Source organism: Lactuca virosa, chromosome 1, assembly GCF_052849685.1.
Source record: "Lactuca virosa cultivar CGN04683 chromosome 1, Lactuca_virosa_CGN04683_v6, whole genome shotgun sequence".
NCBI classification, from domain to species: Eukaryota; Viridiplantae; Streptophyta; class Magnoliopsida; order Asterales; family Asteraceae; genus Lactuca; species Lactuca virosa.
In genome coordinates this window covers 33,249,634-33,275,853 of record NC_136426.1, presented here as the reverse complement: position 1 = coordinate 33,275,853, position 26,220 = coordinate 33,249,634, and the positions used below count along the sequence as shown (strand labels likewise).

The 26,220-nt window shown below is 39.2% G+C and overlaps 2 protein-coding genes and 1 long non-coding RNA gene across 3 annotated transcripts; all 3 read left to right on the top strand.

Annotated features, from left to right (window-relative positions):
* Positions 1 to 230: 230 nt before the first annotated feature.
* Positions 231 to 2,564, top strand: LOC145112687 (raucaffricine-O-beta-D-glucosidase-like). The gene is made up of 9 exons (XM_079048825.1): positions 231 to 355; positions 611 to 680; positions 794 to 852; positions 975 to 1,050; positions 1,149 to 1,314; positions 1,470 to 1,788; positions 1,927 to 2,045; positions 2,154 to 2,400; positions 2,556 to 2,564. The coding sequence occupies exons 1-9, from the start codon at positions 248 to 250 to the stop codon at positions 2,562 to 2,564; spliced, it is 1,173 nt and encodes a 390-aa protein (XP_078904951.1). The 5' UTR covers positions 231 to 247.
* Positions 2,563 to 4,168, top strand: LOC145104320 (uncharacterized). The gene is made up of 4 exons (XR_013707063.1): positions 2,563 to 2,630; positions 2,930 to 3,010; positions 3,689 to 3,741; positions 4,043 to 4,168. It is a non-coding gene; the product is annotated as an uncharacterized LOC145104320 (long non-coding RNA).
* Positions 4,169 to 14,115: 9,947 nt separating this feature from the next.
* Positions 14,116 to 25,742, top strand: LOC145165069 (uncharacterized). Its single transcript, XM_079083718.1, has 15 exons — positions 14,116 to 14,757; positions 15,408 to 15,716; positions 15,793 to 15,870; positions 17,829 to 18,049; positions 19,318 to 19,410; positions 23,320 to 23,403; positions 23,707 to 23,823; positions 24,055 to 24,160; positions 24,259 to 24,372; positions 24,450 to 24,507; positions 24,586 to 24,662; positions 24,735 to 24,805; positions 24,893 to 25,013; positions 25,094 to 25,156; positions 25,390 to 25,742. Exons 2-15 carry the CDS (start codon positions 15,435 to 15,437, stop codon positions 25,504 to 25,506), a joined length of 1,602 nt encoding a protein of 533 aa, XP_078939844.1. The 5' UTR covers positions 14,116 to 14,757; positions 15,408 to 15,434; the 3' UTR covers positions 25,507 to 25,742.
* The last annotated feature ends 478 nt before the right edge of the window (positions 25,743 to 26,220 follow it).

Here is a 26,220-nt window from a genome sequence, read left to right as displayed (position 1 = left end):
AAAAGCTATGAATTCTGGGAACTTTAATTGTAAAAGATATCTCAATCAAGTACACACAATTCAAAAGAAATTAATTATTGTTAATACTGAATTTCGTGTATTGATATTTTAATAATGATTTAAAACATTTTTATAAAATAAATTATTGCAATTTGAGAAGGATGCAGTACTACTTTTATCTATAAATAGGATGGCAAATCCAGTATTCCTCTTCACAGCCTGAAAATTAATCTGATCCAAAGATATAATGGCAGCAACTCTGAAGGCAAACAATACTTACATTTTCCCTGATGACATAAGTAGTAGCGATTTCAAGTCTGATTTCGTTTGGGGTTCTGCCACTTCTGCTTATCAGGTATATATATCATCACACCGATCATTATCCATACTTTTAAAATATATATTACGTTCTATAGACTTTTGTAAATGACTCATGTAATCTAGCACATTATAGTTTATTACCTAAATTCTGTTTAAAACCAAGGCATATATGGAATGCAATTTTGATTTCATATATATAGTGTTTTATATCGTTAATGGTTTACTTATTGCAATGTGAAATTATAAGCTAACATTCGAGTATCATATTCTTGTTTTCACATATTAATAGATCGAAGGCGCTGCATTTGAAGGTGGTAGACAACCAAGCATCTGGGATGCTTTCTGCCTCAAAAATCCTGGTTTGTTTTTTTCTTTTTCAATATGAAGAGTTGAAGACCATGCTGATTTTCATCATGCACAGGAGCTTTCAATAAATGTCATGAAAAATTGTTTTATATTATATATATTGCAGGTGCCATCGACAATGGTGAGAATGGAAACAAGGCTATTAATGCTTATTACAAAACCAAGGTCTTCCTCCTCATTAATTATAACCTTAATTTGTGATGTTACTCTAAAATCAAATTAAGCCATCAATCTTAACATCTTTTCTTATAATTATACTTGGTTCATGATTGTACGTACGTACACAGGAAGATGTGCAAATGATGAAGAAAATGGGTCTAAAAGCCTACCGATTCTCAATTTCATGGAGTAGAATATTGCCGGGTACGTGAATCACGAGAACATGAAGAAAAACAAATTACATTCATTTTATTTAAAATATTTGTACTTAATTTGTTGGTGTTGTATGCGTTCTTACTTAGGTGGAAAAGCTAGCATGGGCATCAACCAGGAAGGTGTTGACTACTACAATAACCTAATCAATGAGCTGATAGGGAATGGAATTACACCATATGCCACTCTCTTTCATTGGGACCTTCCCAATGCCCTAGAAGAAGACTACATGGGATTTTTATCTGAACTAGTTGTGTAAGCACTAGTATAAAATTAGAGATCAATTAATGCGTATATTTTGATCATCAAATTAACCTCAAATTAAGTAATTAATATATAGATAGAGAGATAGATAGATATTGTACATTGACTAGCTTAATAGTTGTGTGCATATATATTTTGATCATCAGAGTTGACTTTGTGGATTATGCCGAATTTTGCTTCTGGGAATTTGGTGATCGGGTGAAGCATTGGATCACATTGAACGAACCCTATACCTTTGCTGCTATGGGTTATGCTTACGGGACTATGGCACCTGGGCGAGGAGGAGGAGATACCGAAACTCAGCAAGCCATACTCGCATCTGGAAATAACCTTGGAACTCGTAATCGTGCAAGAACTTTTGACAATAAAGGTGTTGGTAATCCTGCCACTGAGCCCTATACTGTAGCACACAACTTACTCCTTTCTCACGCTCATGCTGTGAGACTATACAGAGACAGATTCAAGGTATGTACATAATCATGATTGACATGCAGCTTGCATGCCAATGATGCAAGAATTAATTAACATTCACAACCACCCACAAATTAATATATAGAGATCGAGGTTTAATTAACTAATTAAGTGGACTCGATCAACCTTCAGGAAAGCCAAGGGGGTGTGATCGGAATTACGTTAAACACAGAGTTTTTTGAGCCGCTTGATCCAACCAGCCAGGACGACAAGGATGCAGCCAACAGAGGCATAGACTTTATTTTCGGATGGTAAGTACTCCATCTGTACGTACGTACTATAAATATATTTATCAACTTCATGCATGAGAATCAATGTGTATATATATTAATAATATATTGATCAAATTTTTGCTGCAGGTTCATGCAGCCAATATTTAATGGCAAGTACCCCCAGAGTATGATTGATAATGTTACAGATGGGCGTTTGCCTGAATTCACAGAAAAGCAAATCGAGTTATTGACTGGATCTTTCGATTTTCTTGGGTTGAACTACTATACTGCTCAATACGCCACCACTGCAGCACCAACTGATGTCGTCTCCTACTTGACAGATAGCAAGGTCCATCAACAGCCAGGTATATATATTTGCTTAATTAAGGGTTTAGTAATTAAGTCATATAGCTAGTTATATGATGTGACTTCATAAGAAGAAATCAATATACCTTGTACATTGAACATATGTTGGTATTGGTTCCTGAAATACTCAACGTTTGAAAGCTATATAAGTCTTGAACATGATATGCTTTTGTTTATTTTCAGATGATCTGAATGGGGTACCTATCGAGGGCGAAGTCTGATTCTAGTGGGGGAGAATTGTAACATCCGGATTCCCAGGTATCTTATTTTAAGTATTTACCTTGAGTTTTAGGGAGGGACTCGGCGAGTAGGCGCTCAGACTCGCCGAGTAGGATCGCGAATTCTTGTCTGGATTAATGAGGGACTCGACGAGTCGATGCGTGGACTCGGCGAGTCCGCGCTGTAAAGTGAAACCCTAAATCTCAGGGCCTGAGCCCTATTTAAAGGCCTTTATGGCCTCCATTTGCGGCCACTTCACCCCTGAGAAACCCTAGAGAGAAAAGAGATCGTTTGTGGTGCAAGAGGAAGGCTAACTCACCATTTCTTGTGTGTTTTAGCAAGAAGGAAGGAGGTAGAACAAGCTAGGCTGATTGTGGAGCTTGGATCTGTGTTGTTCACACTGAGATTCACGTTTTGAGGTACAAGTTCCTTCCCATTTCGTGTATCTGATAGATTCCTTGAATCTAGGGTTTCCTTTGCACAATTTTGAGTTAGATTGTGAAGCATATGAGGTCCCTTTGGGTATAGATGATAGATCTGGACCTTGAGAGGTCCAAAAGGTCCCAAGCTTCCAGCTTTATGAGCTTTCATGTGAGCCTTGAGAGTAAAACCCCATTTTCTCCATTTTTGGCCTTATAAGCATTGCATGAACGTAAAGTTTGAACCTTTACGTGACTTTCGAGTGTTAGAAGGTTGGATCTACTGGTTGGTGAAGCAGATCTGACCTCAAAGGATCTTTTGAGTGTTTTCATGGGAGGAACTCGCCGAGCCCATAAGGGACTCGACGAGTCGAGTCGGGTTGCCCCGCGACTCGCGACCGGTGACAACCCGTTGAGTGTAGGGTTGACTCAGCGAGTCGAGTGAGGACCAGAGGCGAAGAGGACATGCATGTACTCGCCGAGTCACATGAGTGCACTCGGCGAGTCTGGTCAAAGTTGACCGTTGACTTTTGTTGACTTTTAGGGTTTGGTCAATGTTAGGGTCTTTGGGCCATGAGAGGGGTAAAATGGTCTTTTTACCCTTCTGAGAGTACTAAGAGAGGGATTAGTCTAGCCTTGAGGGTTGTATTGATTAGAGTGCTTATTCCATGTGATTAGGCGGGGGCTAGACCAGATTTTTACCGAGTTCGAGATTTACCGAGTTACCCGAGGTGAGTCTTCTCACTATACTTTACCTTGAGTGCTAAGTAGAGTTATGTGACAGAGAATCTTGTATGCTATGCATGTGATGTGTTGCACTGCATTATTTCTATGTGATTTATGTTGTGTGTATTCCAGAGCTTACAGAGTTAGGACCGGAAGGTCCACAGAGTTAGGACCAGAGGGTCCACAGAGTTAGGGCCAGTGGGCCCATAGAGTTATAGCCTCGAGTGGCTAATATGTGTTATATGTGGTATTTTGGGGAACTCACTAAGCATTTATGCTTACAGTGTTTTGTGTTATGTGTTACAGGTACCAGTGAGGATCGCGGGAAGGCGCCGGCATGATCAGTACACACTATTGGAGTTTTATACATTTTGATCTTGGGATGTGTTTTTATGGATTTGAGATGTGATACATTGAGATTTGAGAATATTTGTGAATGAAATTATATTTTTGAAAGTGAAAAATTGTTTGAAAAATTACGGTGTTACAAGTTGGTATCAGAGCCTTGGTTTGAGGGATTCGGATGCACCTTCGTGCGCATTTGAACTCAAACTGAGGATTTGAGGAATTTTTCGAAATAAAACAAAATTTTTCTAAAAGAGTAAAAGGATTTTGAAAAGAGCAGAGCAGAGCAGTGTGTACGATCAGTCAGCGCCCGTACGGTGATTTCCCAAAATACCCTTCCATTATGTGTTATGAGATATTATGTGGTATGTTAAGCATGCTAGAGTAGGCTAGGTATTCATGGTTAGGACTAGAGTGGGCATGATTTGTGATGCCTTAGCCTAGGAGTTATTGCTGCTATGAGATACTTCGAGAGTAAGTAGGTAGTAGCGAGGAGCTTATGAGTGGTCTACCGGAGAGTAGCCTGAGTTTAGTGAGATATAGAGTACTTGTGATCTAAGATCCTAAGAGGAGGACTTGGGGTGAATACCGATGCGCTGTGGAAGGTAGTATAAGGGCCCGTACTACTGGAAACACCGGATCGGTGAGCAATCCAAGTAAGAATCCTTAGGGTACTAAAGAGCAAGTAGGGTTGGGTATCGAGTGTGAGCATACTCGAGCGAGTCTCTGATTTCTTTTGTCTTGTATTTCAGAGACATCATGGTTGGGACGCGCCACCACCCAGGGGGCAGTGGTACCAGTGATGAGGAGATCCGTAGGTTGATTCATGAGGAGGTGGCTGCTGCCATCCGAGCCGAGATACCAGAGATGTTTGGGTCTATCAAGACCACCCTAATCGAGACTTTTGACGAGCGTTACGCTGCTCTTACTGATGCTGTAGCCACCGCAGCCGTCGCTGCTGCAAGACCGCAGGGGGGTGACTCGTTGTTGTACCCAGAGTTCAGCAACACGAAGCCACCAGAGTTTGATGGGACGCAGGATCCGATCGTTGCGATGAGATGGATTTCTGATATTGAGGGATGCTTCTATACGCAATGAGATGGATCCGATCGCTGCGATGAGAGTTCGGTTCGCGCTGAACCAGCTTAGCTTGGGAGCGAAGGACTGTGGAAGTTTGTGACAGCGCACTACTCTTCTACAGAGCTTGCCACGGTGACCTGGGAGAGGTTCACCGCTATGTTTCGTGATGAGTACGTTCCCCCTGTGGAAAGGGAACGTTTGGCTCAGGAGTTCTTGACCCTCAAGCAGGGTACCGAGTCTGTTACAGTGATCACCAGGATGTTCCATGAGAGGGCGATGTTCTGCCCTGAGCACGTGTCTTCCGAGCAGGCACGCATGAGTCGGTATTTGAGCATTTTGAGGAGAGGCATCCGCGAGTTCGTGGCGAACTCGTCGTACCGAACATTTGCAGAGCTTCAGGAAAATGCCCGGAAGAGGGAGATTGAGCTCGAGACTCAGGCCAGGGAGGAGGCGGAGTCTCAAGGGAGGGATCGGCGACCGGCACAGTCCCAGCCGACAGCCAAGCGGGCCAAGCCCGCCGATTCGAGATTAGGGAACCAGAAGAGCCGCACTTGTGGCAAGTGCGGCAAGAGTCATGAGGGGGTTTGCAGAGCAGGGTCTTGCTACAAGTGTGGCAAGGAGGGGCACATGGCCAAGGATTGCCCCAAGGGGTTTGCAGTCTGTTTTCACTGCAACCAGACCGGACACCGGAAGGCCGAGTGTCCGCAGCTGCGGGGATCAGCACAGGGAGCATCGCAGGGATCTGCCCCTGCTGCTGTTCGAGCTACCGAGAGTCGGCCGGTGAAGGCCGAGGCACCGAAGGCACGAGGGAGAGCCTTCCAGTTGACATCGGAGGAGGTCCGCGCAGCGCCAGATGTTGTGGCTGGTATGTATTCTTTCATCTATTAATTTTGAGTTTGTGGTGTTATGCTTATATTATGATATGCGTAGGTACATTTCTTGTGAATTATGTACCTGATTTGGTGTTATTTGACTCCGGTGCGAGTCGGTCTTTTGTGTCGTTAGCCTTTAGTCAGCACATCAGTATCGGTTGGGAGGCGTTGACTCGACCTTTGCGAGTTTCCATAGCTGACGAGAGAGCGGTGTATGCCACTGATGTGATTCGAGGATGTGTACTCGAGATCTTCGGCGTTGAGTTTCCGATTGATTTGGTCCCGATTGCGATGGGAGATGTCTGTGTCATCGTGGGCATGGACTGGTTGAGCAGGTTTGGAGCGGTTATCGACTACGAGCGATAGTTGGTGACCATACGAGACCCTAGTGGGGGAGTTCTTACGGTTTATGGCGAGGGTACCCGTTCTGGGTCAGCATTTTGTTCGGCCGCTAGAGCGAGACAGAGCCTACAACAGAGCTGTAGTGGGTTTGTGGCTTATGTGGTGGACGCGAGAGTAGATGCAGAGAGACCGAGGTCAGTCGATGAGGTCCCGATAGTGCGTGAGTTCCCGGATGTTTTCCTCGAGGAGTTGTCGGGTGTGCCTCCCGAGAGGCAGGTAGAGTTCTGTATCGATTTGGTTCCGGGGCAGCGCCTATCGCCAAGGCGCCCTATCGCCTTGCGCCACCAGAGATGCAGGAGTTATCCTCACAGCTGCAGGAGCTGCTGGGGAAGGGGTTTATTCGACCAAGTAGCTCGCCGTGGGGAGCGCCGATCCTTTTTGTCAAGAAAAAGGATGGTTCACACCGGATGTGCATTGATTACCGGGAGTTGAACAAGTTAACAGTCAAGAACCGTTACCCACTGCCGAGGATTGATGATCTGTTCGATCAGTTGCAGGGAGCATCTTGGTTCTCCAAGATAGACTTGAGGTCTGGATATCACCAGATGAGGGTGCGAGATGAGGATATCCAGAAGACGGCGTTCAGGACTCGTTATGGGCATTACGAGTTCGTGGTGATGCCTTTTGGGCTCACCAACGCACCGGCAGCGTTCATGGATCTCATGAACAGGGTGTGCAGACCGATGTTGGATCGATCGGTGATTGTATTCATCGACGACATACTGGTGTATTCGAGATCCAGAGAGCAGCATGAGGAGCATTTGAGGGAGATCCTCGGAGTTCTGAGATCGGAGAGGCTTTACGCCAAATTCTCCAAATGCGATTTCTGGTTACGAGAGGTCCAGTTCTTAGGGCACCTCGTCAACCAGAATGGGATATTGGTCGATCCGGCCAAGATTGAGGCGGTGATGAGTTGGGAGGTGCCGAGATCCCCCACCGAGATCAGGAGTTTTCTAGGGTTGGCTGGCTACTATCGGAGATTTATCACGGATTTCTCCAAGATCGTCGTGCCTCTCACCAGGTTGACCCGGAAGGGTGTGGCTTTTTCGTGGGGTCCGGAGCAGCAGACCTCGTTTGAGACACTTCGCCAGAGGTTATGCGAAGCCCCGGTGTTAGCCCTCCCGGAAGGGATGGAGGATTTTGTGGTGTATTGTGACGCATCGATATCAGGGTTGGGTGCAGTACTTATGCAGAGGGGGCATGTGATAGCGTATGCATCGAGGCAACTGAAGCCTCATGAGACGAGGTATCCCACCCACGATCTGGAGTTGGGGGCAGTGGTGTTCGCCCTCAAGATCTGGCGTCACTATTTATATGGGCTTCGGTGTACCATATACACGGACCACAAGAGCTTGAAGTATTTGATGGATCAGCCCAATCTGAATATGCGCCAGAGGAGATGGTTGGACGTGGTAAAGGATTACGATTGTGAGATCCTGTACCACCCAGGCAAAGCTAATGTTGTAGCTGATGCCCTGAGTCGCAGGGCGGAGAGTGCCCCGATACGAGATGTTTGTTTGAGATTGACAGTGATGACTCTGGTGTTAGACAGGTACCTGAGTTCGTTACCGATAGCCGTGGGCTTATGACCTTTCAGGGTCGGATTTGGGTGCCGTATGCAGGCGGGACGCGCTCCACTTTGATGGAGGAGGCGCACCGATCGAGGTTCTCGATCCATCCCGGGGCCACTAAGATGTATTTGGATCTTAAGAAAGATTACGGGTGGCCCTGTATCAAGAGGGATGTAGCATGGTTTGTTGAGAGGTGCTTGACCTGTCGCAGGGTTAAGGCTGAGCACCAGCGTCCGCACGGCAGGTTGCAGCCACTTGAGGTTCCCCAGTGGAAGTGGGAACATATTTCCATGGATTTTATCACCAAATTGCCAAGGACCGCGAGGGGTGTCGATGCGATTTGGGTGATTATCGACCGGCTGACGAAGAGCGCTCACTTCCTTGCTATCAGTGAGAGCTCTTCTGCAGAGAGATTGGCAGAGTTGTATGTGAGGGAGGTGGTATCGCGGCATGGAGTACCGATCTCGATTGTGTCAGACCGAGATGTACGTTTCACTTCCAGGTTCTGGAAGAAGTTCCATGAGGAGTTGGGTACGAGGCTGCATTTCAGTACCGCTTACCACCCACAGACGGACGGGCAGAGTGAACGAACGATTCAGACGCTCGAGGACATGCTCCGAGCATGTGTGTTGGACTTCGGGGGAAGTTGGGACACGTATCTGCCGTTGGATGAGTTTTCTTATAACAACAGCCACCATTCGAGTATTGGTATGCCTCCCTTCGAGTTGTTATACGGGAGGAGATGTCGGACTCCCATTTGCTGGGGAGAGGTAGGGCAGCGCGTGATGGGCAGCACTGAGATAGTGCTTCAGACGACCGAGCAGATACAGCAGGTTAGACAGAGGTTGTTGACGGCTCTGAGTCGCCAGAAGAGTTATGCGGATAGGCGACGATCCGAGCTTGAGTTCCAGGTGGGAGACTTCGTACTCCTGAAAGTGTCCCCTTGGAAAGGAGTGATTCGATTCAGGAAGAGGGGCAAGCTGGGGCCCCGGTATATTGGCCCGTTCAGGGTGACCGCGAGGGTGGGAAAGGTAGCATATCGTCTAGAGCTACCCGAGGAGTTGAGCCAGATTCATGATACCTTCCACGTGTCTCAGTTGAGGAAGTGTATAGCCGACGAGTCGGCGGTGGTGCCGCTGGAGGATATTCAAGTGAATGCGAACCTGAATTATGCTGAAAGGCCAATCGCGATCCGGAATCGGAAGATCAAGGTTCTGAGGAACAAGGAGGTGCCCCTGGTGCAGGTCCAGTGGCAACATCGGAGAGGGTCCGAGCTGACTTGGGAGCCGGAGTTGGAGATGCGGGAGTAGCATCCAGAGTTGTTTGATGAGCAAGACTTCGAGGGCGAAGTCTGATTCTAGTGGGGGAGAATTGTAACATCCGGATTCCCAGGTATCTTATTTTAAGTATTTACCTTGAGTTTTAGGGAGGGACTCGGCGAGTAGGCGCTCAGACTCGCCGAGTAGGATCGCGAATTCTTGTCTGGATTAATGAGGGACTCGACGATTCGATGCGTGGACTCGGAGCCCGGTTTATTTTAAATTGGGTTACAATGGTTGACCTAGACTATTACATCATCTACTAATGCTTAGCCTAGAAACACGGGCGTTACAACAATCCAATATTACTGCATAGTACTTAGCTTCCTTAACTCTTTTCACAATTGTATCTTTAATTTCAGAAGCGAGCAAAAAAATTAACTCATTTTGTATCTTGTGACTCAAATAATGATAATGAATCTCATTATTTTGTATCCTTCGAATATGCTCAGCCAGTATTGAATCCCACTCTGCGATCCTTTCAACTAAAGCCATAAAGTTGCCATTATTTTCATCATAGAACTTCTCATTACTTCCACGGAATGCCAAGCCTTGTTTGGATAAAAATTTCACTAATGCAATCAACCTTCTTAATACCTTCCTCCAGTGTTTGGTCTCTTTCTTGATTTTGTATTGAAAATTTTTATCAATAACTTTGTTAGTTTCTAGCCTTGCACGTAAGTCAAACCAAAGAGACATATAATGGATATGCTCTTCACTACTTTCATGCATCTTCAAAGTACGGGAAAGATGCCCCCAATCGTTTATCCCCTCATGTGCTAGATTACTTGCTTGTGGTTTCTTCTTAAACAACTTACAAGAGGAACAAAATACTTTATCAAAATCCTTAGAGTAAACAAGTCAATCTCTATGATGCTTCTCCCCGTTTGTTAAGTACTTATTGTAAAAATCCACACAAAAACGTCTGTTTCTTCCATCTTTACGACCTTTGCCTGTTAATATATCTCTTATAGGACCATTTTTCACTAGTAAATATATCCATTTAGTATCAAGGGTGTCCCACTTTCTATGATCATAAATGTTCACTCGAATATCTTCTTTGGCATCACCATTGTCGACCAAGTTGTCTATGTCTTCATCTACACAAGACATATTTTCTGGCACTTGTAGTTCAACGTCTTCTTCTCTAGGTTCTTCCATAACATCGTGAAGTTCTTCTCTATGTTCTTCTACAGTTTCATGAATCTCATCCATATTTTCTGGCACATGCAATTCGGCTTCTTCTTTTTCTTTATGTTCTTCAACAACCGATTCTTCATTGCGATGATATTCCGATACTTTTTTGATAATAAATGAATCCACAGATCCTCTTTGACTATCAATAAATTGTGCTTCTTTCTATTTTCTTTTACGTTTAAAAGAACCCGATTCAAATTTTCTAGTTGGAGCCATGTTTTTCTTAAATAAAAAAAATCTATATTAATAACTCTACAATATATGTTTGTAAATATTTATTAAAAATTTAATGTTTAAAACAATTAGGACATTTGAACAAGTTAACTTAACATCGGTGTTAAAACCAATCCACTAATATGATTTAAATACTCAAACCACTAATATGATATTCAAATGATTCAATTCAAATATATAAATTCGAAAACTGTAAAGCTCAAATGAAATATGCTAAAAGTAAAAACAAATAACTGTCAAATTAAAAATACTCAAAATTTTGGTTTTCAATCTATTATAAGACAATATATTTATAAGTCATGCCCAACCCCATCCCCAAATCCATACATGCCCTATTGCCCTACTTTTGACCATTATGAACTATTACCCTAAGAATTGAAAAGGCTAAAAAGCAAAGCCTAAAACAATATACAATAAAATATAGATAGATCATATAGATGGCACAGAAAAAACCTATCAAGCCAATACATAAAAAAATAAACCACAGTTTCATTATTCATTAACTTTATGGAGCATTAAACATGGAGAGATGACAGAAAGCAAAGCATTGTAGTCAAGCGACAAACGTGGTTGAAAAATTAAAAGAGATGAGATACTAACCTTAATTTGCAGTAAGCAGTCAATGAGATATTCAAAACAGCAAAAGCCAAAAGACGGGAGACGAGCAACACATTTACTAGGTTTGGTAGGGTTTGATTTTTTTCTTACTTTTTGGTGAGTTTGTAAAATATAAAAACGTTGTCTAAAATTTATAAAGAAAAGAGATTTGCATTTTTTTGGATATAGATATTTTCCTTAAATTGTTGATAAATTTTAAATTTATGATTAGATTTTGATTTTTGTTGATTTTTTTTTCATAATTAAAATGCATCTAAAATTGGAACCAAATGTTACCGGGCTAATTTTATTTATTGATAAAACATAAAAATAGATTTTACAAAAATACCAATACTATAACTATAAATTATCCCAAAAATCAGAGTCCCCATAAGATCGGAGGCCCGGTGCGACCGCACCGCCGGCACCACCCGAGGGCTGCCACTGTCCATCCAGATGAAGTAATTCACCTATTTTGAAATTTAAGCATAATTGCATACGATAGCATCTACGTGTCACTCTCAACCCAAATACAAATACATTATTTTGTTATTAAAACCGGTATATACTTCATTTAATGTTCGTTATGTTTGTTTTACATTCACATTTTGTGTGTGTGTATGTTTTACTCTCCTACTTGATCCTTTTGTGGATTTATTCCAGCTTTTCATCATCCATAACTTCTAGAATTTTGGTGCTCAAAACATACACAACTTTTTGTAGTATTCAAAAGAAAATGCATCTTCTTTTGCCACCTAAGAAAATCATTGCCTTTGAATTTGATTATCTAATTTTCCAAACTTATAAATCATCTCTCTAACATATTATTTGTTTGGCATGATCAACAAAAAAAGAAAATAGTTTTCAAGATCGTTGGGGTTTCGTGATGGAGGAGTTTATAAATGTAATGTAAAATTAAAGAAGAAAAATGAGTGAAATGATCGAATTTTTGGTTTAAATATGGGGATATCTTTTTGGACTTTTGTATTTTGCAATTGGCCCACCTACTTAAAAATGAATACGTTTTGGATATTTTATGACAAAATATAATTCATAATTGTTTTAAATTTGTCAATATCTCTAGATAATCAAATTTACATAAGGGATCAAGTATATTCTCATGAGAGGCCTTCGAGCCCCTGACAGCCTGGCAGTTTTTAGTTAACAAACTTGCTACCTTCCGAGATAATTTCTTGACACCCCCTTATTTTCAGTAGATTATAAGTTAAAGTCCTTCATGATAAAAATATTGCAAATATAGTACTTGCAGTTATGATGCTCCACCAAAGTTAGATATGTGCAACCAAGTTCCTTGTAAGTTTATGTTTATATATTCTTTTATACACCCAACCAATTTTGTTACAAAATCAAGATTTTTAAAGAACTTAAATATGTATAAAAAGACAAAAACACCATTTAAGGATAAAAAACGTGTGCATCCCTATTCTCACCTTCGTAAATAAAATCCAAATAAGAAAAAAGTTCACTCTTTCATCCTCATCCTCATAAAAGACATAAACCCAAAAGGTAAAATTAACTTTAAATAACAAAAATAAATAACTATCAGTGTTATATAATATAAAGAATTAATGCACTCGTTAAAAATAAAGAGACGATTCTTCATATTGAAAAAAAGATTGAAATTTAGCACTTAAAATCTCAAATAACATTCAATATTGAGTTACTAGAGAAAAAGTTAATATTTGAAATTTTGAATTAGTTTGAAATTTTTATGTTTGGTTTTCGTTTGTTTTTTAGTTGTTGAAATAGTGTCAATTGTATCTTCATTTTCCTTTTGTTATGATTTTTTTTTCTTTAAAGAAAAATCAAAGACATTTTCTTGTCTAGATAGATATCACCAAATGAAGTTGAAATTAATCAGATTTATATTTATTAGACCATCTTGTATACTTTTCACGCCAAGGCACGTAAAAAGCTTCCAGGTTAACAAGCAACACCACTACATGTGGTCCCGGTTATACTGCTATGGTGAAGAAGATAGAGAAGAAAAGAGGAAAGCACATAAAAAAACGATTGGTTGTTAGCCTTCGTTGTCATGACCACAATCAACCACACACAACCATCACGATGTACACAGGGTGGTGTGCATGATTGTGGTGGCCGGTCATGATGACAACGAACTACCCTCATAATGTGTATATAAAAAGGCTTTATCAAACGATTTAAATTGAACTTTAATATCCACATGCAACATCCTTCAATTTCTAAATTTCTAAAAAATCTACATATTACCATCTTCTCTTTTCATCACATAAATATTGCTAGTGTAAGTATTGGAAACGTGACTTGGATAAAAACTATCTGCACAAAGTACATTTAAACGTTTTTGGACTCTTTTGAATTGAAAGGGCTTGATTAAGATAGGTTAACAAATTGATCAAATAACCAGATCTGCTTAATTTATAGATGTACAATTTTTTTTTGCCAAATATCATTTAATGTTTTTTTTTAAACCATGACTATAAAACGACATAATATCACTGTTATAATGATTAGCTAGTACTTATATATAACCACAATTATGTTTACATTTCAACTCTAATTTTTCAAGTTGTGGACATTTAAAGTCCATCTACATTTGGACAAGCATCAATGGATGCACTTATTTGTGCTTCATTGTCTTGTACCCACTTTTAGTGAGACAAAAATGTACATGCTTTAAAGCGTGGGCCATAAAAGTCAATATGTCAAATCACATGGGACCATACTGAAACACTAGAAAACTACAAGGGGTTAATGTTTTATATCATCCAAAAATCCAATTTCCCCCGCCCAGCTTCACTCCTCCTCCGTGAGTTCATCAACAAACCACCACCCGCAAAAAGCATAAAACCACCTCCACCCTCCGCTTACCACCATCATCCGCCACTGCCGCCACTCACTGTGGTAACGTCCTCCGAACAACCGCCCATACACGTGTCCCACCCCGCCATTTTCACACAAACCCTTCTCAAATACTATTCCCCTGAAAACGAAGCGTGTTTTCAGGGGAATCCGGTTCCGTCCAGAAATGAACTATCATCAAATTTCAATTACGAATCCTGCTATTACTCGCTAAATTCCAACTGATGTGCGTAAGCGCATTTTGTTGAAGCGGTATCTTGCATCATCATCATTAACAACGCTGCCAGGTTGCAATCGAACGTCAACACGAATTGACACGACGATGCTGCGTGTTCTCATATCGGATTCCGCTTGTCACGTTGATCCACCTTCCCAGAATGCCTTTATTAGACAAGTGATAAGATGCGTATACCCAAAACCCCCACCTCTTTAATCTGCTTATTTCTTCTCTACCCTTCGCATTCCAGTTTTCCCCAATTTGGTTCTTCGATTGCCGATTTAGGTTTTTCTCCTTCGGAAAGCTTCTGCACTGCCAAAAGGTCTCAACGTTTGTTCGAATTATTATTATTATTGATCTACTTCAAATGCTCTGATTTTGTATCTGTTTTGAAGTGGTTTTTTCTAGTAATTTTTGAATTCGCTTCTTTCTGTACCGGTTCAGTGGCGAATTTTACTTTGCATGCAAGGTTTTTTGTGTTGATCGGCTGAATAATTCGAGTTTTTGTGCTAGTTCGATAGACATTACTCGAATTCTACTGTTTTGTGCTCCTCTTCTTTGATCTGAAAGGACTTTTTATGATTTCTGAACTGAATGTCTGAAATCTGTTATACTTTACCCGGTTACTGTTGAATTGCTTTAGGCGCATGTTATCTTTTTGTATTTCGTATTTCTTTAGGTGATAGTATGAAAATTTGGCCTGCTAGTTAATCGATACCAGGTTTCAGTTCTCCTGTTTTGCAATTTTACTAAAATGCTCTCTTTGCTTGTTCAAATTTAGGCCTAACATGTGTCTAATGTTGAAATTTGCTTCAAATGCATGTTGATGTTTCTTCTTTCTTTCTCTTTTGGTTGTATCCAGGTTTGATGAATTTTGTGTCATTTTTACTTATCCTTTCAAATGGTATTCTCTTCAGTGAAGTTGCTTTCATCAACCATCAGAAAGATAATCACTAATCTTCTATTAAACAGGATCTGTAACTAGGAGCAAGTTGTGAAATGGATGCCTATAGCGCAGATGGAGTTATGTCAGGGATACAAGGAACTAATGGCTGTGGAGATGCTCAGTTTCCAGGCTTATGGTCATCGCCTGAAGGAAGGCAAAACATTGACATAGGCAAACAGATTTTCTGTAACAGTGCTGTGAATATGAAAAATATAGTTGCTGTTGGCTTTGATATGGACTATACCTTGGCACAGTACAAGGCTGACACTTTTGAGTCCCTTGCATATGATGGTACAGTTGAAAAGCTAGTAAGCAACTTGGGATACCCTGCAGAGGTTTGTTATCTTCATCCTGCTTTATACAAATATTTTGGTTTTGGTTCTCAAATATGAATCTTTTTTTTTGATGCAGTTACTGAAATGGTCTTTTGATTGGACATACATGGTCAGAGGACTGGTTCTTGATAAAAAGAGAGGAAATATACTGAAGGTTTTATTCCTAATTACATCGTTATGAGAATAGCATATTTTGAACTAATTGCCTTGGGATGCGTTTGCTTGTAGAAAAGTTTCTAGTTTTTCAGAAAAAATTTCCAAGCAAAATGAAAATTTTGAACACGTGTTTGGTTGATTCGGTTTTCAAAAAAAAAAATTCTAAGATTTTTTTTTTCACTTTTCAACTTGTATGTAAATTAGAAAAAGTGGTTTTTATTGTTTTCCAAAGTTTTATGTTTCTAATTTTTTTCTAAAATGTAATTCCTACACAAACACCAACACTCACATCCATCCCATCCCACCCCACACACACCCCACCCTCATACCCACCTAACCCCCACCCTCATACCCACCCAACCCCTACACCCACCTACAAACACACACCCACACCGACACCCTACCTATACCCCACCCCACTCCACACCCACCTAACCCAAACCCCCACCCTACCCAATCCTCACCCTCCAACCCCAAACCCCCATCCCCACCTACAAACACACATACACACCCACCAATCCCCACATCCACCTACCATACACCCCCACTCCCATCCCACCCCACACCCACCTAACCCATCCCCCCACACACCAACACCATACCCCACCCCCACCCTATCCTAAATCCTCACTTCCATCCATTCCCCACCCCCACCTCACACCCCTTATACCCCTATTTTCCCACACCCTTACCCCTTCCCCCACTCCCATCCCACCCCACACACACCTAAACCCACCCACCCTATCCTAAATCCCTATATCCACCCACCCCATTCCCACCTTATACGCCTATACCTCTATTTGTCCACACCCCTACCCCCACTCTCATCCCACCCTACACCCACCTAAACCAACCCCACCCTATCCTAAATCCCCACATCCACCTCACATCCCTATACCTCCATTTGTCCACACCCCTACCCCTACCCCCACTCCCATCCCACCCCACCCCACCCCACCCTATCCCAAATCCCCACATCCACCTTACATCCCTATACCTCCATTTGTCCACACCCCTACCCCTACCCCCACTCCCATCCCGCCCCACCCCACCCCACCCTATCCCAAATCCCCACATCCACCTCACATCCCTATATCTCCATTTGTCCACACCCCTACCCCTACCCCTACCCCCACTCCCATCCCACTCCCACCCCACCCCACCCTATCCCAAATCCCCACATCCACCCACCCCCACCTCCACCTCACACCCCTATACCTTCATTTGCCCACACACCTACCTCACACCCACCTAACCCCACCACCCTATCCCAAATCTCCACATCTACCCCCACTCCCACCTCATACCCCTCTACCTTCATTTGCCCACACCCATACCCCTACCCCCACCCACCCTATTCAAAATCCCCACATCCACCCACCCCTACCCCTATACCTATATTTTCCCACACACCTACCCCTACCTCTACTCTTATCCCACCCCTACCCACATCCACACACCCACCCACATGCCTAGATCCACCCACCCCTACACCATCCACCCATACCCACCCTACCCACTTCTAAGTGGTGTGGGGGTGGGTGGTGGGTATGGGTGGATGGTGTAGGGGTGGGTGGATGTAGGCATGTGGGTGGGTGTGTGGATGTGGGTAGGGGTGGGTGTGGGTATGGGTATGGGTGTAGGTGGGATGGGGATGAGGGGTGAGATGGGTGGGTGTTGGCATGTTGAATTACACATGAATAGTGGTAGAAAATACACAACCAAACGCGTTTGTTAATTTTTCTAAAATAGAAAATGAAAACTCCACCACTTTTAACAAAATGTGTTATTTTTTAAAAAAATAAAAAAAAAATTCACTGAAAACTGAAAATGAGAACTCGACTCCATTTGCTGAAAACGTTTTCTAGAAAATTGAAAACATTTCACAACAAAACACGCCCTTAGATTGTTGATTTTTCCCTATTTCTAATTCTTTTGTTATCTTATCTGTTTCAGATGGACAGGCACAAATATGTGAAAGTAGGCTATCATGGATTTAGGCTGATATCAAAGAATGAAAAGGTTGCTACATATGGGAATAGCTTTGTCCGAGATGCATTTGATGGGCCTGACTATGCACATATTGATACCCTGTTCTCTCTAGCTGAAGCTTATTTATTTGCTCAGCTGGTTGACTTCAAGGATAATAACCCAGGGAAAATACCAGAAGAAAAAGAGTAAGGGGTGTAGATAACTTAAAACTTTTTTATTTTCTTAATTGCAAATATAACCAACTAAACATATTTCCAGTATCCGCTTGATGCTGTAGTTGTAATTGACTTAAAAACATTCATTCAATATGTTGTGGGATTCACTTGATTGCTATTAACTTTCTTGTATTAACTCTTGCTTTTCAAATTCAAGTATGGTAACTTGTAAGAATGATTTTGCTGTAATTAATATAATTGATAACCACCTATAATTTAAAAAATGTGTTACAAAAGAATCTTTTTGGAACAGCATATCTACAAATGTGAATTCAGAGAAAAAAAAAAAAAACACTAGGCTGATTTTCCAAATTTGAAGTGGACTTCTAATTTTGAGGTGGATTGAAGTTCTCTTCTGTAATGTGATGATCATTTCAACTTAGATGACCTTGATAAGAAAATACTCCTTTAAAAAAGACGCATTTTGTACATTTGTATTGGCATTTCTATATCAGACTGTAAATCTTTTACATTTGTACGTGCATTTCTATATCGGCTTAATTGCAAAATATAGCAAAGTACTTTCATTGGTTTCTATATTATAGCATCCTACTTTCATTTATTGTCATTACATATATGTATATTGATAATTCTACCCAATTATAGCAATATTATGCAAATACAAAGAAATTTTCACTGCTATAATTAGGTATAGTTTTGAAGTATGATGTCCTAGTAAGAAAAAAAATGTAAGTAATAAGAAAAAAAAATTGAAAGTACAATGCTGTAACAGAAAAAAAAAATGGAAGTAAGATGTTATAATGCAAGTAAATGAAAGTACGATGTTTTTTCTTGCATTTATCTCTTTTATTTTCACATGCTATCTGCCTGTGAATGTGTTCCTTCTTTTGGTTTCCGTTCTTCAATCGCAACTTGTTAATGTTTCTGTTTAATCACATTAAAGGGAAATAATCTTTTCAGTTTTGAGATATCTTATGTTAATAAACAGAAGTCCGAAAGAAAATTTTGAGAAAATAAGAGTTAAAAGTAAAATTCAACAATAAAGTATGTACAAATGACAGTATACAGGTAAGATTCAGTTTATCATTTGAAAGCTGAAAACAAGTGTTTAAAGTATATTCATGCATGCCTGTATGGAATGTGTGTGGCTATTCATGGTAATAAATCTGAAAATCATTATTTTTGTGTTGAAAAGGGAACTAACTAAAAGGGCACACTTGTTTGTTTTTTGGAATGGTATCTCAATATATGTTAACATTTCAAATAATTTGTTGCAGCTACTCTCGTCTGTATAACGATGTCCGTTCTGCTGTTGATATGTGCCATCGTGATGGAACTTTGAAGACATTGGTTGCAAAAGATATAAAAAAGTATGTGTTTTTCACTTGTCAATTTATGTTTTCTGGTTTAAAAAAGTAGCTTTTGGCTTATGTTATGTAACTATAACATTGCAAGACTACAGTTTTCTTCTCAGTAGGGGTGGAACTACGAGTCTGTGATGTCCATGGTGTCACGTTACATGCGAATTTTTCTAATTATCATAATATATAAATATAACATGTTTTGAACTTTTAAGTGTTGAAAATTTTGCTCAGTATTAATCAGAAGTTTAAGTCAGTTCATAGCTGTTTTGATTTTCGTTATAAGTTTTGTTGAGAATTTTATAAATAGATTATGATGGACCTGATATCTTTTCTTTGATGATAATTTTTTAGAACTCAAACTAGCTAGTGATATCCATTTGACCTTTTTATTAACAGAGGAATTTTTTTTTTCCAAATTTGAGGATGAAATTGAAGTAATTGATCTTAAAATTTAAATATAAGATGGAACAAAACGTGTCAAATAAATTCTTACATTCACAATACAACATAACAGTTGCAACACATGAAAATACATGCTTTAAAACATGTACATCCAGTGTTTGCAACGAAATTTTATTGCAATAACTATTTACCATATTTTACTTTTTAATTTACTTTTTTTTAAATATATATATTTTTTTTGCTGTAGTGACACAACACCACAAAGATCCTTGTTCCACCCCTACTGATTTAATCCTTTCAGCTGTATTTATAAGTTTTCCTTTTATCAGAGTAGTCAGATTAAAAGTTGTAATGCGTAGTCAGAAATATTATATGTTTAGGATGGAGAATGGTATATAAGAGGTAATTAAATGGTATGAACCCAACTGCCCTTAATGCTAGGAGTGTTAAGTGTACACGAAGGGTGGATTTTCTTTTCTCTAATTAATGCTCTGATTTTGCGATTAAGCCATTATGAACTGGCAGGATCTGATTTGGTGGGGAGGGGGGAAAAACATAAATGCAAAATCTTTTGAGTATTGTCCAACCGGAATCTGAAGAAAATTAGTAAACTAAAGCACCCATGACACTATAAATTAGTAAGAGGAAAGAGGGAGCAATCTCAATCCGATAACACTAACTAAACATATTTTATTTGGTATAAGGAAACCATAATGAAACTAACAGAGGGTGTACGCCACCCCAATGTCACAAAGCTAGGAGTGGTGCCCAAGACCTCACTTATGCAATCTCACCTCCTAACTGCCATTCGGATCCAGTTCCACAAAAACTGCCATCCTATAGAATTTTATTCTTGTTGCACAAAACATCTTCACTTTAGCCAACTCACCTTTATGCAATCTAGCTTAACATCCTCTTTGTTATAAATCACAGACCACAAGTACTTGCAACTCTCCTTTAAGTGTAGGACTTCCTTCCTAATAGTTGTCTCTACTCCTCATTACACTCCCCACTGAACTCATTACCTCTAACACTTTCTCCCCAGTTCTATTGTATGACTAAGTATCTTAATATCTTTATAATTGCCGTGGCTTTGTGCATCTTCTTGGTTCTTATATAATATTATGACTGACTAGATCTTTCCGTTTCAAGCATCTTGGCCATCTCTAAGATAGTGTTATTTTCAACCATTAAAGTCTCTCCTCCCCAAGGCAACTAATATGGATTTAATAAAAAACTATGACTTTTTCCTACCCATCCTCCTTAAAGCCCTCTTTACTTCCTAGCTACTAATCTTTAAGCAGAACCCTTTATTGCAAGTAAGCTGACTCCTTTCCAAGCTTTCCACATTCATATCCATCATCAACGAAGTAGCCTTGTTAAATAAGGAATGAAAATAGCTACCCCTTAGTATCCTCTAATATTCTCTATCTTTCAACCATTGCCATCCTTAATATACCTAACATTTTCTGTCTTTTTGTCTCTATCTGGATTTGCTAGCTTGAAGATTCCTTTGTGCCCAATCTCCCATACATCTCCTTGTATGTCATGGCCTTGGCTTTGATCGCTGCTTTCTTCACTTCTCCTTTGGCTTCCCTTATATCTTTCCTATGCTATGCCTCTATCCCTGCCCTTACTACACTCAGAAGACTTCCTTCTTAAAGCGAGTTTGTTTAACCTTAACCTTAGCTTGGAACCCCTTTGCTCATTTTCTATCTACCTTGCCTTGGCTTCCATGAAGATGAAGTGTGTCTGTGGCAACCTCTTTGATGCAACTGATCACTCTATTCCATACCAGCTATGCATTCGTTGCATGATCTGCATCAACTTCTGCTTTAAAGAGCACCATATCCCCAAAAGCCTCGGTTGCTGTTATTCCAAAGAATCCTAGGTGTAGCTTCAGATCTCATTGGCATGAGTAGATCCATGACAAGCATGTGTGTTGTGATGCGTAAGCCTTGCAATCTTTGCACATGCTCACAATGTTCAGCACCTCCTCGGATGCTACCTTCAGGACCATAATCCTATTACGAATTCTTCTTTCAGCTTCGGAGACAATAGAACACCTACTCTATTCCTCGCCTTCTCAGTCCCAAGTACCACTACTTAACCAATTACACTCTCTAATAACTAAGTAACTAACATGCAAATAATATCTATATAGCTCAATAGATATTGTAAATCTTTAACAATACAAAGGATATCAAATAAATAAAGATGGCAATATATATCTAGATACAGCTACAACTTAATATTAGGAACCGACTATCTATACAACAAATATACAGATTTATGGGCCAAAATGGCAAGACTAAATAAATGAAGAAACTGTAAGAGAACAAGCAGGGAAAAAGAGGTGAAGTCTAAAAGGTGATCTACAAGGCAGAGTAGAATAGTGTATATTTATTGGAGAAACTACTACAATACATATGTGAAAGGTGCTCTACATGAAAGGAGTCTGAAGAAGGGACTTACACTAGTTACCGGAGGTGGAGGAAAATGAAAGTTGGGGGTGGATGGAAGGCCTGCTTAACACAGAAGGATGCATGATGCTTATAAATTGTAAAAGAGGTGTCTAGTAATGACCGCTTATTGTGTACAGGTGGAAATGAGTCTGAGTTCCTACTTAACACGGAAGGACATGTGACGTGACTTGATGCTTATAAATTGTAAAAGAGGTGTCCACTCCAGCTGTTTGTAATGACCGCTTATTGTGTATACGTGGAAACCAGTTTGAGTTCCTACTTAACACGGAAGGACACGTGATACCACATAGCTGATCACTACTAACTCATCATTTTGACTCTTAAAGAAAACAACAAAAATATAAATAATGAAAATTTTCCAAGTTTGGTAATTCTCTTTCTCTACGGCTGAACAACTTTCCAAGTGAGTGTGAGGTATAATTGTAACTGATGAAACGTCTTAAATAAAATAGATTTGATTTTGAACATATTAGGTGTTGTCACTTTTACTTTTTCGATCACTAGTCTTAGATTAGTGTGTATACATAATATAAAAAACATAAAAATCAACCAATCTAATATTGAATTAAGTATAACCATGAGTAAAGACTAATGGTGAAAGAACATGAATCCAAACTCATTTACTGAATGCAGGTATTTTAAGTACTAAGTTTTCTTCCCTTACCAAAGATTGAACAACTTTGTCAATTTATAGAGCTATTTATGCATGTGTTAAGAAAGATACCAAAAAGGTAATAATAATAATAATAGAATAAAATCTCCATAAATTAGGAAGTAAATTTCTTCAAGTTAGGAACCCAAGTCTCTGCTAAATAACTAAGATTAGTGAATTACTCTGCCAGCCCCCTTGAGTTGGTGCATAGATACTACACTTGTTCAACTTGCAGGGGTATCTTGCTAAGACACATAAGCGAGGCTAGGTTACGTAATAGACCCCTAAGATTAAAATTGAATACAAAATGCTTAAATATGTTTTTGCATTTCAGTGGCTTTGTCAATCTCCTTAAACATGTTTTTCAATTATCAGGTATATCAATGAGGACAACTCGATAGTCCCAATGCTCAAAATGCTTAAAACTTCTGGTCGCGCTGTATTCTTGGTGACAAACAGGTATATCTATACTATATGCACAAAATGCTTACAACTTGCATATTATTTTAAAATATATGACCTCGAGATGTTTCATAATATATATATATATATATATATATATATATATATATATATATATATATATATAAAAATAATATTATCAGTAGTTCCTATTTTACAATCAAACAGTTATTATCTATATGCAATGTTATATTCATAATAGTTTTATTTGTTACTTGTGAAAAACAGTTGAATGTTTCAATACCTTCACCTAGTATAATAATAATATCCATTTGACCTTTCTTTATTCATGTAATGCAGCCTCTGGGATTACACAAATGTTGTTATGAATTTTGTTTGTGGGACTCAGACGAAGAACGGTGAATCCTCTCCAAGTCTTGATTGGCTCCAGCATTTTGACTTTGTCATCACTGGCAGGTTCTGGTTTTTCTTTTTCCTTTCTTTTTTTTAAATAAAAATAAAAATCTGTACTGCAACATGCTTTTAACTTGACTATATATATATATATATATATATATATATATATATATATATATATATATATATATATATATATATATATATATATATATATTTCAAAAAATAATAATAATAAAATAAAATCACTATACATGGTTTATTTGTAAATATTTTGCATGGTTGATGCAGTGCGAAACCAGGGTTTTTCCATGATTTAAACCGTGCTAATCTTTTCGCTGTTGAGACGGAGTCAGGGAAGCTAATCAATACTGATAATGGCACTCCACTTGCTCAGGTTGGTTATTGTTTTATGCCCATGTTCAGGTAAACTCCTTGTGTTTCTTCTTCATATGTAAAATGTTTTTTTTTTTTTTTTAAATTATGTATGAGTAGGTGGGGTGCCCTGATCTAGATCTGCCAGATCACATCCCGAAGCAATGCAAGGTTTTTCAGGGAGGCAATGTGGGACATCTCCATAAACTACTCAATGTTGGCTCAAGCTCACAGGTGTTTGTATTTTCCTCTCTTTCTTCATATGTAATTTTTGATCATTCTAGTTTGTTACAATTAAGATATTTTGTTAGGTTCTTTATGTTGGAGATCATATATATGGGGATATCTTACGCAGCAAAAAAGTTCTTGGTAATAGCTATGGATTTGTTTGGTTTTTTATTTATAGAATTATTAATTAACATGTGATGTGGTTGATTGGGGGGATAGGCTGGAGGACAATGCTTGTTGTTCCAGAACTTGAAAAGGAGGTTAAAGTTCTGGCATCCTCACGTGACACTCGAAAGGTAAGCTTTTTTTTTTCTTTTTTTTGTGAGATATTAAATATTTATTTATTTATATATGCTGTGTTTGTGCAGAAACTGCAACTGCTTAGGAGTGAGAGAGATCAGATTGAAGATCAGACTCATCATTTGAAGTGGTCCCTCGAGTACGTTAACGTATCCTAACCTACTATTTTATTTTATTTTATTTTATTTTCTTGAAATTTTTGTGATTATTTTTGGTTTGGTTTCAGGCATGAGAATCTGGATGTTGGTGAAAAGGAAAAGATCAGTGCAAAGCTTGAGGTGCTTGAGGGGCAGCGGGCACGTGTCAGGGCAGCTCATCAAGAGTCTCAAAGGATCTTCCACCAGAAGGTAAACTACAAATTAACAAGTAATTGTATTAGATCTATAGATATTATATATTTATGTATGTGTGTATACATTCAATATAGTTTCATCCGGTGTGGGGCCAGCTGATGAAAACAGGGTACCAAAACTCCCGCTTTGCACACCAGGTCACTTCTTGACTTAACACACCTTTTCTTTTTAATCCTACAGTTTCAACACAAAACCAAATCATACAACCTAACCACACCTTCATAACTGAACATGAACATTCAGTTATGAACAAACATGAACATCTCATGTGTGGTTAGGTTGTATAATTTGGTTGTGTTAAAAAAAAAAAAAAAAAAAAAAAAGTTAGTTTTATTGATTGGTTGGTTATTTTGGTTGTAAATTGTGATAGGTGGAGCGTTTTGCATGTCTGTACACAAGTCAGGTGGGAAATCTGGGGCTGTACTCCCCTGCAAAATACTATAGGCCTAGTGAGGACTTTATGCCTCATGAGTCCGACATTCTCTGATGCTTTTCAGTTTCATGTTTGATGAATAAGTAAAGTCTGTTTGTAGGGATGTTTATGTTTATGATGTTAAGTAAGTATGGTTGTTGTTGCAACCGAGACGATGGATGATATGATATGTTGTTGTGTTGTGTCTTTTTGGAGGTTTTACGTACTCTTATGTTATGTTGTGAAATAATGATACTCGCAGACTTTCTCATGGTTGCTTGCATTAGAAATGAGATTACAAATTTAATATCTGTCGTGGTATACAATTCTTGCATTTTAGGCTTGCTAAGTTTTAAAATTGGTTTAAGGCCTACAAAAGACTATCTTTTTTTTACGAAACTTAAAAATTTGTACTTGTATATTTTGTTTGACCTGCTCACATGAATATGCTCCCTTTGACTTGAATGCCTTTGGCATGGGGTTTGTTTCTTTAAAAATTTTATACATGTTTATCATCTTCTTTGTCATATGACTTCACCTCTTTCAAAAAAATAAATAAATAAATAAAAAGACTTTGCCTTATGTTTATCAAATAAGATTTCCATATCTTTCACATTTTAGATTTTCACTATTCATACATATATTATAGGAATGTCATTCATAAATAATCTGTCTTTTATAAGTAGGTATTTCATAGAATTTCATCTTGAAAAATACCATCTTTTGAGGATCTTCTAATGTATTATTTCGGTATATATAGAGTTAGGTTCATATGAGAATTTTCGTTAT

Excerpts from the sequence above, each read along its gene's own strand:
- LOC145112687 (XM_079048825.1), top strand. The coding sequence starts at position 248 with ATGGCAGCAACTCTGAAGGCAAACAATACTTACATTTTCCCTGATGAC. Across the intron at positions 356-610 it reads CTGCCACTTCTGCTTATCAG|ATCGAAGGCGCTGCATTTGA; the intron begins GTATATATATCA and ends ACATATTAATAG. Across the intron at positions 2,046-2,153 it reads ATAGACTTTATTTTCGGATG|GTTCATGCAGCCAATATTTA; the intron begins GTAAGTACTCCA and ends TTTTTGCTGCAG.
- LOC145165069 (XM_079083718.1), top strand. The coding sequence starts at position 15,435 with ATGGATGCCTATAGCGCAGATGGAGTTATGTCAGGGATACAAGGAACT. Across the intron at positions 19,411-23,319 it reads GTTGCAAAAGATATAAAAAA|GTATATCAATGAGGACAACT; the intron begins GTATGTGTTTTT and ends TTCAATTATCAG. Across the intron at positions 24,373-24,449 it reads ATGTTGGCTCAAGCTCACAG|GTTCTTTATGTTGGAGATCA; the intron begins GTGTTTGTATTT and ends ATATTTTGTTAG.